The 13,088-nt window shown below is 37.1% G+C and overlaps 1 protein-coding gene across 1 annotated transcript in view; it reads right to left on the minus strand.

Moving 5' to 3' along the window:
* Window positions 1-664: 664 nt before the first annotated feature.
* RASGRF2 (Ras protein specific guanine nucleotide releasing factor 2) overlaps window positions 665-13,088 on the minus strand; it is a gene marked incomplete at its 3' end in the record, with an annotated part of 54,529 nt that continues 42,105 nt past the window's right edge. Inside the window, exon 18 of the mRNA XM_010170159.1 lies at window positions 665-771. Within this exon, the coding sequence (XP_010168461.1) occupies window positions 665-771 (107 nt within the window). The remainder of the gene's footprint in view (window positions 772-13,088) is intronic.

The following is a 13,088-nucleotide window of genomic DNA, read 5'->3' on the forward strand; positions in this document are numbered from 1 at the left end:
TTCTTTCTTTCTTTTTCTTTCTTTCTTTCTTTCTTTCTTTCCTTCTTTCTCTCCATCCCGCTTTTTTTACTCCTTTGTATCTTTCAGTAACTTTCCTGGTAGTCTTCTACATGCATGCCAAAATTCCAACATTTGTCTATGAAAAGTTTACTAGCTGCTCCGATTTCTTTCTTTTTCCCTCCTTCTGCCAACATAGTTTTATGATTATATATCAGACCCACCATCCTGTCATCTGCCCCTTTCCACAGAGGCTTCACAACATATAAATACATAAATACCTGTGTGCAAGCACAAGTATTTTAACCCATTCAGTCAAAGTAACTGAAGCAAGCTGCCTGTGGCACGAATGCTGACAATGTGAAAGATTAATCCAACCCGCTCATTATGTATTTCAACATACACTGGAAAAGTAAAGCACTCACACAATGTTACTTGGAATAATGTCACTGGATATTTTCAGGTGAGCTTTGCAAGGCTAGATGAAGGATTCTTCACTTGCTTAACAGTGTGTTTTTAAAAGCTAATTTTCCGTATTATCTTTACAGCACTGACTTTTCAGGCTGTTTGACTTCTGCTACACTATACAGCAGAACTGCCTAAAAATACCTTGTAGTAAGAAAGTTGACGTATTACAGATGGAGAGAAGAGTGCAAAAGGAGAATACCTGAGAATGCTTGGAGACCCAGTGGCGCAAGACATTCAGGACGCGATTTGTGGCTGCCCTGCGTATTATGAACTCTTTGTCACACATGCGTTCAGAGTTGTTAAATCCTGTGTGGAAAGAACACACATTGGAGTTAATGGAGATAGCAAAAATTCAAATATGGTATGAATAACTTTGGTAAACTGAAAGCTCATAGAACACTTAGATGTAATAATAAGAAAGACGCCTATATAGACTTCCAAATATGACCATCACTTAAATTCTGCAAGATCAGTAGAAGACAACCTTGCCCATCATAACTAATACAGACACCAACTTGGGCCAGCATTCAGTTTTAGAAAGATTAAGAATATTCTCCCATGTCATCAACATCAAGGTTTTCCTTTTACAACCCCAGATACCTGAAAACAAAGGTTTACCAGCTACAGCATTTCCCCATATATCTTGCAAAGACAGGTTTTTTTTTAGTCAGCAATATTTACTTATAAAGAAATGGTTTAAAAACAGACAAGTTTCTTCCTACTTCACACTACTGCTTCTTCCTTTTCTCCTTCTGCTGTAGCTGTATCATAAATACCATCTGTATAATAAAATAATGATTGTTGTATTTTATAATAATAAAATGATGACATTAAAACATCTTTATTTTTTTTAAAAAAAGATAATTCAAGATACACTTGGTAAGTATCTATTTTTCTAAGTTTTCATTTGATTTGACACTGCTATTTTCCATTTCACTCAGTGCAGAGTTTAGGGAACAAATGGAACAAATTCAACATGATCAGTGCTTTACTATTTTTTGGCATAACAGTTGTTCTAAAGTCTGTACATTATTATAAATAACAAAGGCAGACTAAACTTGTTTATTCTTGAGAAATCCATTACAGTTATTCTAGGAGGTTAGCATTAGTTTTGCTCTATTTTTATTAAAGACAAACCAAAAAATCCAAATTGCTGCTCTATATTTTTTGAAAGATAAGGAGGAAAAGATAAGTTTAACTGCAGTTTTACATTTTTTACTGCAGGTTGGATCCTAAGTGTCAAATGTAATGTATTTTCTACACTTATGTTTCATGGAAGTTTTTCAGACTATGGCATATTACACTGTAGTTGGCAGCTAAGATTCAATATCAAAGGAAGTATCATATTAAAACATCTTCAGGAGTTTCATTGCTCATAAACAGCAAAGTAAATAAAACCTCTGAGGCTTTACTCAGTAAAAGGTAACCTAGGCAACATTTTGTGTGTTAATTTTCTATGCGTTTCACAATTAACCTCGTGCAGAAGCAATTAGACATACACATATTAAACTGTTCAATTAGCCACTTAATTGCAGCAATGAAAGTCACAATGAAAATTATATATTAAAGCAGTGGAGTCTTTATCAAAGTAACACTAAGGAAAAGAAGTTTCAGTAAGCTAGAAGGAAAACAGAAAGAAGTCTACAGAGACAGTTTCCAGTTAGCTGCAAAAAGAATAAAAAGAGTAAGAAAGGAAAAAGGAAAATCTCCAGGGATCACTTCAGCAAACTTCTATAGTCCTCAGAATTGCATCAGTTTTTAAGCAGTAATTAGCTTGCTGCAGAGAATAAGCAACATGTTCACTCAGATCCACATTGTGGTACTTCACGTTGATGTCTTGAACCTGTAAATGGAGATCTCCAATTTTGTAAGAAAAGAACTTAGCTGAACGTAGATGCACATCTGAATATAACTGCAGGTGTGTGATTCATCGTACATCTTCAGATACAAGACTTCAAATAAATATTAATCAGCAAAATACATTTTTTTCAAAACAAAACTGGAAGTCTATTAACTCCTTTCTGACCTCGTTTTTAAATGCCGAACAACTCAGAAAGCCAGTATATGTCTCCTTCTTTCTTCACACAACAATTATAATCTGTTTTCATAGAAATAAAAAAAGAATTCACAAGTCCTCAAGCACCACTCGCTGTCCAAGACTTAAATCTGAAGACTGATTTTGAAGAAGATCATGTTTATGATGTTTTCTTGTGGAAATGAAATGCAGCAGAATACCCTCTATTCTCTATACACTGGCTTAGTATCCGTCCATTTGGATGTCTGGCTTTACCTCAAGTTTTTCACTCAGGACTTGTTCTGAGTAACAGTAGACCTCAGGTAGGCTCGATATTCAGTACCTTTGACAAAGCTACTGGGATCTGTAGCGTTCAGAAAAACAGGTCTCTGCCAGCAGCTCCTCTTTGACAATCTACCACACTATTTCCAAGCAAATGCTTCTACATAAACATGTAAGGAACGTGGAGCAGTTCAGGACAAAGGTTTGATTATACTCCCAAATTAAAACAATGTGACAATGTTCTGGGCAATGCCAGGGACTTGCACTACAACAGAGATGAAGATGAAGTGCCCCTCATGAAGACGGAGGTGTGCAAGCCATCATTGACTGGCGAGGAGAGATGTGAAGAAGCAAAGTGTATGATCTTCTCTAGATCTATCACCAGAAGACATTGCAAAGTGATAACCTGTTGAATAGTGTCTAGCACACTGCTGGCTTTTAGCATTTCCATCACGAACTGACTTGCAACTGAAGCAGGAGCCAGGACAGATAGCATGTGGGAGACACGGTTACCATCCTCATAATTAAAATGCCCATCAGACACAGATTAATTAGATTAGTCTCAAAATTAGAAGCTATTTAATAACTGCTACTTTTCATTAGATAAGCTTAAGTGGAATTATATTCACAACTTTTTCATTAAATTCATAACACATAGCCACTATTTTTTGATCTATTCACCTATATATCAGAAGATTCTGTAAGTGTAAAGTTATACTTAGATAGGTACCAGCAAATCTATTAAAAACTAATGTCACAGCTCCCTCCCAGTCAGTATCGCAATAGCTGTAACAACCCACCATTCAAATGCTGGATTGCATCATTCCTAATACTAAGAAAATCAAGTCATATTATTAATCTAAAAAAAAGTTAGTGAACATTGACAGCGAAAGCAAAAGAAATCTCAGTTGTTCTTACAGTCACTCAGCATATCTTTTCATTAACCAGCAGGCAAAATCATACAAGAAAAAGGGTTATCAAGAACATGCAAACTGCACAGAACAGTGGCATTAATTTCAGGATCTTACAAAACTCAGAAAAAAACAGAAAAAATATCAGCCTCGAACAAGTAAGGTCAATAAGGAGTGTTATTTTCTGGTTTTCTAGCCTTTGACAGGAAAGGTCTAAACATAACACTAAGAAAAAAACAATAAAAACTTATCGCCACAGCCACATTAATATAGAAGCACAAATATGCACAAACAAGTCCTTGGATAGCATTGCTTTTGCTCCTCCTAACTTTCAAAGCCACATGGATTTTGGGATAGAAACTCCAATGGGGAAATAACCAGATGAAGCCACTACAGAAGCTATCTACGCAAGCATTAGTGAAGTTGGATGGTGTAATCAGTTTTTCCCCATTCTTCACAGTGCAAATTCCTTCTAATATATCAGCTTTACTGCTGCTCCTTACTTCCTCCTCTGTTTTTCTGCCCACTTAATCCAACTCCAAAAAAAACCCTGAGCCACCATGACAACTGCAACAATTCCATATGCATATCCCACTTGTTTATGCATATTTCAAAGAGCCCAGTATACAACCTTATCTGGTTCTGCACGTTCATGTCACCTCTCAGGGATAACCCATGTGTCTGCTGCTGTCTATGCTGCAAAAGGAAACCCAAGTCCTCCAATTCTGTCTACTTTTGCAACAGGTGACAGTGGTGCTACTGAGAGTGGTGTTGGGAGACAAGGCTGTAGGACAGATGTTGACCTGCAAGGAACAAGGGTATCATCACAACTCTAAGACATGTCTCATAGAGCAAAACAGTTTTCAGTTAACTTTTTAGTCTTGCTTTACTCACTCTATTATTCCCCACATACTTTTCCTACCTATTTTTGGGCTAGGAACAGTTTTAACTCTGATTATACAGTCCCTAGCATAACATCATTCCTGCCTGTGACTTGGACCCAGATGTACTCTTAGCCAGGTAAGCTATAAATCTAGATGGGTTGAAAGATTAACAAAATAGCCATATCCAATCAGATGAAATTTCATCCAGCTTGGTATCCAGAAGCAAATGCTTGTGGAATGAATCTTTAAAAGGTGCCATTTTGAAGTGGTCTTTCCTATAATGTGTTATCCTTGGCACTGAGCAGTTTGGGGGCTACCTGCACACACTACACTTAAACCAGTGGGAAAGTAGGCATGATTTCTTCTAAGCTCATCTTCACTGTGGTTCCAGGAGAGGAGAGAGTTGAAGGGTCCCATCTAGCAGGATGTTAACCTTTGCAACATCTTAATTAGGATTCTGGATGGAACTGTCCACATCTAGACCCCATGCTGAAACAACCTGAAACACTCCATGGTGAATATCTGTTTCTTTCCTGAAGGCAGCAATCTTTCTACATTAGAAGTATCAGCAGTATTTCTAATCATTAACCATCTCAGTCGGCAGCTGCTTCAGTGGGTGCTACTTTCAAGTAATGTTTTTCCCTGGTATCTGTTGAGATTAATATATACTGCTTCCACAAATAGTGTCTTCACTTAACAGGGATGCAGAAGTTTTACCACAGGTTGTCAAACACAATGTTAACCTGCCAGCACTGCTAGTTTCAGTGAATTACTTCTTTCAATGTAGTTTAATCACTCTGATCATGTTCAGATTATGTTATGCAAAATCCAGTTTCACCTTCAGACGTTTTTCTTATGTGCGCTATAATCAAAACTAGTATTTTTATAGCTTCCACTGTCACCAAAGATTTAAAAAAAAGGTGCTGAATAGACATAAACCTCAAGACCCGCAGACAAAACCAGATTAAATTACGACAATACCTTGTACATAGATAGCTCTTATGTGAAAGTCAAAAGCACTTTTCCATGGTAGATGTCATTATCTATCCCATTTGTAAAGCAAAAAACTACAGGCAATCAATGCCTGCAGGTAAGATGTGTCAGTGTTTCCACCTTTGGAACTGTTGCACTCAGGACCAGATCCAAAGATCTCATCGCACGTCAGTGTAAGACAAAGAACAGACTCTCTCCTCAAAAGCTACTAAGAAGCCCCTCCAGCAAAATCCTGTCCCATTTTTTCTTGTTCTGCTGAACAAACCTGATTCTATCAGCAATTTATATTATTTCCTCTTTTAAAACTACATCTCCCAAGAGGAAAATCTGTATTATGTTAAATTCTGCATTTTGTATGTTAAAGAAATTAAATGATGCACATTTGCTTTTCTATTTCACTTAACATATCAGAAACTCTAAGTCTAGTAATAGAAACTGTATTCTCTGTTTGGCTTTTCTGTATTAATATAGCAGCTCACAATTCCTGACCATAGTAATTAATTTGTCAAAAGTTTTGGAGATACATCTACTTTTAAGGTTTTATGTATAAAAAAGAAATAATTTCCCTTCACAAGATTTAGGTGTAAGTTGTTTGAAGATATAACGAGTGACTTCAACAAGTTTCTGATGTCTTTCTTAGCAAAAAATGTCATTGCAGAAACAGATTTTATGTGGCAGTTCCACTGAAATACTCTGGAATCATGTGCTGAAACCGCACTGAAGTTATGTTAGCACCTAACATAGGAGAAAATTGCATGCCAGTCTTTCTGGAGGTCACAGCAAATCCCCCAGAGTCTCAGGAGGTGGAAGGGAAAGGGAAACATTCATGGTTCACAAGAGAAATGCAAATAATTTTTAGTGTCAAATGCAGTTCTCTGTCTTGTGGGTTTTTTTCTTTCTTCTGATAAATATGCTCACGAGTTGTAGGACAGTTTCATGATTCAGCCTGGCTCAAATCCTGAAAGCTGAGGCTTGGCAAACATCAACATTACTTTCTGACCTGGATAAAAAATAAATACAAACCTCAGGCTCGGAGCAGAGCAGTTTTCATCCACAGATTAAAACCAAAAAAGCCTCTCCAATACACGCAGCACAAAAGAAAATAATTATAAAAAGTTTTCCTTGACATAACTAAAAAAGTTTGAATGTCTGTTTAAGGATACCCGTCTTTATAGGGCCATACATTCTCAAGCAAGTAATTAGGTTTCACACTTTTTCACAGAAACGTGTCAGAGAGCAAGTAGCCTAATACTTATAAGAAATCTAAACTGCCAGTGATTCTGCTCTCCTTTTATTATGGTATCAGCTTGCCATACATTAGCCAGCTGAAGAATGGCAGAGCTGGAAAAGAAGACCATATTAAATGAGATGAAAATAAGCATAAAGATGATGAACTCTCACTCACTGCATACAGAACAGCACATCTGATCAAAACCACAGTTCTTTTTTTTTTTTTTTTTTCCAGTAATTGTCAAATGTGCACATTCAGATTTATAATGGAACTGGTTATATGAGCAGTCTGAGGCTTGAAAGTAGGACCTATCAAGTCTAGCCATCATCTTTGGGCTACTTCAGTTCAAGAAAGAGGCACATTTAACCGTTCGCTACACCAGGGTTTGAGTGTTTCACAAAGGATTATAAACTCATACAGCATCAGAAGAAGTGACTCAAAAAGCAGAAGAAATCAAGTGTCCCATGCATTTCAGGCTTTTAATTTCACTTTCACTGGTCCTTGGGACATATGAAATCATTCTGTTCTAAGAAATATGCCTCTGAAAATCCCTGTTGTAACCACCCTCATCAGAAATAATTCCAAGTATGTATTTGATTCTTCTGCCTAAAGCCTCCACCACAAACAAAATCTAACTATCAAATCAAGTCAAGGGATTATAGTCTTAGTAAAGTAAATCCCATGGATTCACATGCACCAGCTGATGTACAATAGTGTAACACAGATAGAGCTATAGTGACTGTATTTTATTTCAGCAAAATATTTAAGGGAAAGGTTGGTAAACTATTTTTAAATGAGTCTTGCATTAGAAAGGCTTTTTCAAATTAGAGAAATTTAAAGACAACATTGAGATAGAACGGTAATGTTGTGATTATACTGTAAAATTTAACTAAATCCAGAAGTCTAAAAATGTATCAGTCCAGTAAAAGAATATTAATTTGATGGATGGGAAAAAAAGGCAAGTTGTCTAAAGAACATGCTTAAGATCAAGATACTATTCTAACTTCTAATAATAACATTTAGGTTGCTCTGAGAATTATACTAATCTATGAGTTTATATGGTTAAAACATGAGTACCACAAAGAAAGAAAATACTGCTTTAAACTCAAAGAACTATTCAAATTTGAAAGTTTCTTCTTTAAAAATCCTTAAAAACAAAGTTACTGCTATAGATATAACTGGCACATACTCTTGGGATTTCTGTTTTTTTAAATGGAGATATTATCTCAGGAGAACATATCAGAGTCTGACACTTGGGAGAAAATCTTTAAAAATTGCTAAACACTGAAAACAGACTTGCAGTTAAAAGTTACATAACTTGTTATTTAAAATCCGTAACTCAGAAGTAAAAATCAACAGCATCTGCATTTTATTTTTTTACTAAAATTCCGCAGCAACACAAGATTGCATTTTTATTTTTGGCATATTTTGATAAATACATGGGTTCAGAGAAAATAGCATTGTTTACTTCTCTGCTAAAGAGAGAAAATAACAATATGTGCATGCATTAGAATTACATATGTTGTAACAACACAGGGAATGAGTATCTCGAGCTTTAGACTACTGTACTTTGTAGGATACAACTGCAAATAGCAGTGATTCCATTATCACTGGACAACATCCTATTCTTTTCTTCTTTCAGCAACAGCAAAGAGATCCCACAAGGAGTTAATGTCATGACCAAAACCTAATGCTAAATTTTGGTGTACCTGCATACATCTTCAAAATCATATTTATTTGCACAAAAGAAGTGTATGAGTGTGCATGTGTGTGTAAACCCCCAGTACAATTTTTTTAGCAAAGTCTTAGGTGAAACCATCCACATCTTATGCCTTTATTTATAGATATATCTCTAGAAAAGAACAGATCCTGAATTTGAAAGGCTGTTGTTGCCAATTGTGTTTACAGATTGCAGAATATCATGACAAATGGGCAAGCAGAATTTTTTCCTATGACCTATTTATATAAAAGAACTATAGGGAACATTTGTCGAAGGAAGAAAAGCCTTTTTGAACAGCCTATCTTAACAATTGTATTGTGACTGTTTTAGTACAACTTGGACACTTTTTTTTTACTGCAGCAATGTTGTCATTATTCATGGAAAATAATTCAAAGAATGGCAACACTGCAGTTTGTATTTCTTTGAATTTGTATGTCAGTCAAGTGCGTTTGCCTGTGTTCCTGCTATGTCTCTTAGTCTTCAGGGAACATATAAGCAATTTTTACCTGCTGATTTATTTCTGCATTTCAAGTGATCTCTAGCTCTTGATTTCTTTAATGACACATTGTCTATACTCTCAACCTGCTCCAGCAGCAACATGAAGAGTATAGAGGACCTTTTTTGCATAATGCTGTCTTTCAAGAAGTATTCAAAGTAACCTTTCAGACCTTTAAATTGCCCAGTGTGCCTTGCCACAAAGGAAAGGTTAAAATAAAGCCTATGAAAATGGACAGCTAGAAACAGAAAACTGCAAAAAATGCTTTTGGAATTTTTCCCTTTAGTTGGTCTGGGCTTTTTACATAAGCTGAAGGAAGTAGTTTGCAAAATCATTCAGATCTTTTTTATGACAATAGGAGTAAAGGTTAAATGGAAAGGAGGCGATAATTGCAAAGAGCCAAATGTATCATTTTTCAGACCATCTGTGAATGGATAGTTGACTGCCATGCAAAACAAAAATTGGCAGGATGCATACCGCTCAACGAAAAATCTCTGAACAAAATGTCCATCTCATAAGCAGCTTCCAGACCATTTATAACTGGGACAAAAATCAAGCAAATCAATAGCAGCATAAACAATTATTAATTATATGAGCAACACTTAGGCTAAGGGAAAAAAAAAAAGAGGGAAAAAAACCCCAAAACATCCTCCCAAAACTCCTTTCCCCACCCTATGCACACTGGGTGCACCAAAAGTGAGCAAGATAACAGGGAAACTGAAAAAATGTGCTCTCATTATGAACCCAGACCTTTTGGTCAAACTCCCTACTTGCAAGGTCAACATACTAGGGCTGGTTTCCTGCATGCAGTGGTCACGGCTTCATTCCAGTTTCTCTCCTTCTCAGTTTAGGAGAGTAGAGGGAAATACCACCTAAGAGCTTGTCACAGAGGCTCAGTTAAACCACCAGAAAATACACATTCAACATATCCCGTCCAATCAATCACAGCAGGACTGTGGAAACCCATTTTGGGGGGTGCAGGAATAGGGACTGTACTATTTTCTTTTCTTAGATGAAGAAGGAATTTTTGTCTCAGTGCCAGTTTGCTTGCATATGTCTATGAAACACAGAGTTTTCCCTACAGCTGCTCAGGACTTAGTGCAATAGGTCAGGAAACACACAGTTCACCATGTTGTAACTCAGGAAATGTCCAGTGCAAATGCTTTTTTCCCGAGCAGTCAGTTTCTCTAATAAACTAGAATAAGTAATTAATTTAGGAGAGGGGAACACATAAAAAAAGAGGATCCTGAATTTCGACTGAAATAAAAAAAAATAATATATATATCATTTTCCCCTGGCTCTTAATTCCCAAGAGCAGGGGTCACTTGAGACAAAACTAACGTTCATCTTTAAGTTATTGTTTTAATGCAAAGTTATTGCTCTAATAAAACTGCAGGGGAAGATTCAACTCAATTGGAACGTGAATGTTTAGCCAGTTATCTAAAATTGCTAAGCAACAATTTTGTTAAATTCAAAGGGCTCCTGATTCAGGAACAAAAATAGAAGTGTATTCAAATGCACTACAGAGTAGGTGAATATTCAGAGGAAAGGAATAACATTCAGCATTATTGAATTAGAAAGCAGATTCCAAACAAATTAGTTTTAATCTCTATTTTCGTTTCGCTACCGATTTCACAGTAAAATATCCTCTGGCAGGAGAACACACACAAATGTCTCACAAAAGCAGCCTGGTGAACGAGTGTTAAAAAAGCAGCCTGGAACAGAAAGCGAGTTTGCTTCTTTGCTGGGGTACATCCATCGGCCCCCACTGACCCCAACACTGCACACACCGAGCCCCCCGGCCAGCCCACTGGGCTGGTCACGTTAGTGCTGGTCACCTCTACACTGGTAACAACATCTGGGCAACTCCTGACAATCCTCCAGCCACCAGGAAGGAAACCTGGTTGCTCTACGCCGGTGGTTATTTGTCACACAACCTTTTCTGATGGAGAAGCGTGCCAGCTGTATAGTAAGTCAATGAGTACTTCCCACTTGGGGGTTTTTTATTCGAAATTAGGAACTCCAAAGAAATTCAGTGTTCAGGTCTCAGTGCTTCTCAGACCTCCCTCAATGTGCACAAATTGGTCTGGATATCCCATTAAAACATGTTCCCAAGAGGGAACTAGTACTTACTTTCCCAGTTCCTGGCTAGAGCCATTAGTTAAACAAAAATGACAATTAAAAAACTTGGTTATCCTGTGTAAAAGATCAGGGGATGACAACAAATCCTACACCAACTCTTTTCTTTCTTGTAATGAAGCATCTTAGATCCCTGATAGAACGTGGTGACTGGGGGGGGTCACAACCCAAGCAGGATTGATAAGCATGCCTGAAATGATTTCACTGTCTTGATGATATCTCTCCATGTCTGAGAGGACGCCAGATGCCTGCAAATTCAATCTTGAAGTTCCATGTGGGAACCCAAGACCTGAAGAAGTACAGTTAAGATTAAGGTCTGCTTTCAACTGCTTAGAAACAGTCTCAGTGATACTTGCTACCCAGTTGTGCCAATTTACTCCTGAGAAGAGTAGTCCCGCTGGGATAAGCTGCAGATTCAAAAGGACAAAATTCTTTGCATCTTGATTACTGATTGGGATATCACCATCACAATTTTTTTCTTTCAGGTCTAGACTCATAAGGAAAAAGTTCCACAAAGCTTTTCGAGTACAAGGAATGAGATGTTGTAACCTGAAAAGTTACTGGAGTGCAGAATTACTGTAACTATTACTAATAGCAATGTTTATGGCATCATACTGAATTATCAACCACAAAAACACACCATTTTTTTGGTTTTAGACATGGATACTTATGCACAAAGTCAGAAAGAAATACATACCTTTCCAAAGGTTGCCTTGTAACCACTGATGTAACCTGAAGCACTCAGTACAGCACAACACAGAAGTGCATTACCCAGCTATCCACATAATGTAGAATCCATCTCAACATCACCATCAGATATCACTCACCTTTCACAGAACATACATCAAAGCAAGGAAATCTCTCTCTGCCTGCCCTCTCACAATGGAAAAAAAGAAAGTAATAATCTCCCTTACTAACCTCGTTTAATTCTGTTCTTCACCAAATTCCATACTAAATCAGCTGCCTACTCCAGAAATTTCTGTCTCATGAAACATAATGGTGTAATGCCACATTATCATTCCTCTGGTTAGAATTAGGGAAATACTCTCTGAACAATACAGTTGATATGTCTGAATATCAGGATAAACATATAGGGTGAACTAAATATTTGCATCAATCGGTGTGTAAGACGGTGAGAAAATACTGTATCTGATTAAAGCATAGTGTATGTTTCTACATGCTTTTCCCTTTCAGGGATCAACAGGATCCCACTGGGAGTGTATGCCTTCATTATTTTGCATGGTACATCTCCAAGTCACATTATTCAGCCCAAATGCTGAACGCACCTGGGAAACAGTATGTACAGTTACAGTGCCTCCTCTTGCCAATCAGACATATAACCAGAGACACATGGACACATGGAAGCGAATGTAGGATCTGATCTCCCTTGTATCATTTGGCACAACCTGTGTCATTCCATTGCTCCAATTAGCGCTTAAGCCAGAACAAACAAAACAAAAATACTGTAACACTGGGAGCTGGCAAGTAGTTTGTGTGACTGCAAAATAGCACCACTGGTCACAATCTAAAATAAGCTAAAGCAGGTCTTGCTAAAAACTTCTGTTAAACTTTCATTAAACTTTCTCATGCTAATTTTGGCCTTTTAAAATAAGCAGTCAATCTTAACCAATCTGTGCTTCATTTATCAGAACAGAAAAGCCTTACACATGACCCATTGTGTAATCTCAATCCCTATGAAACATGAATTATTACTTTGAGCTAATGTTTATCCATCTAATATTGTGACAGTAATCAAGCAGGGATAAAGCGTGTCAGGCTGAGAGCTCACAGGACTCATCTGGCTCAACTTCAGTGCTTACGCTGTCAAGAGATATGTCATTGTGGAAACCACAGCTGTAATTTACAAAACTCCATTTATATTTGTTATTGCTGTTATAGTCAGGGTATGTTAAGGGCAGACAAACTCCTACAGCTCTTCTGAAGAGATGAGGA

The sequence above is a fragment of the Antrostomus carolinensis genome, unplaced genomic scaffold, assembly GCF_000700745.2.
Source record: "Antrostomus carolinensis isolate BGI_N321 unplaced genomic scaffold, ASM70074v2 scaffold1286, whole genome shotgun sequence".
NCBI lineage: Eukaryota > Metazoa > Chordata > Aves > Caprimulgiformes > Caprimulgidae > Antrostomus > Antrostomus carolinensis.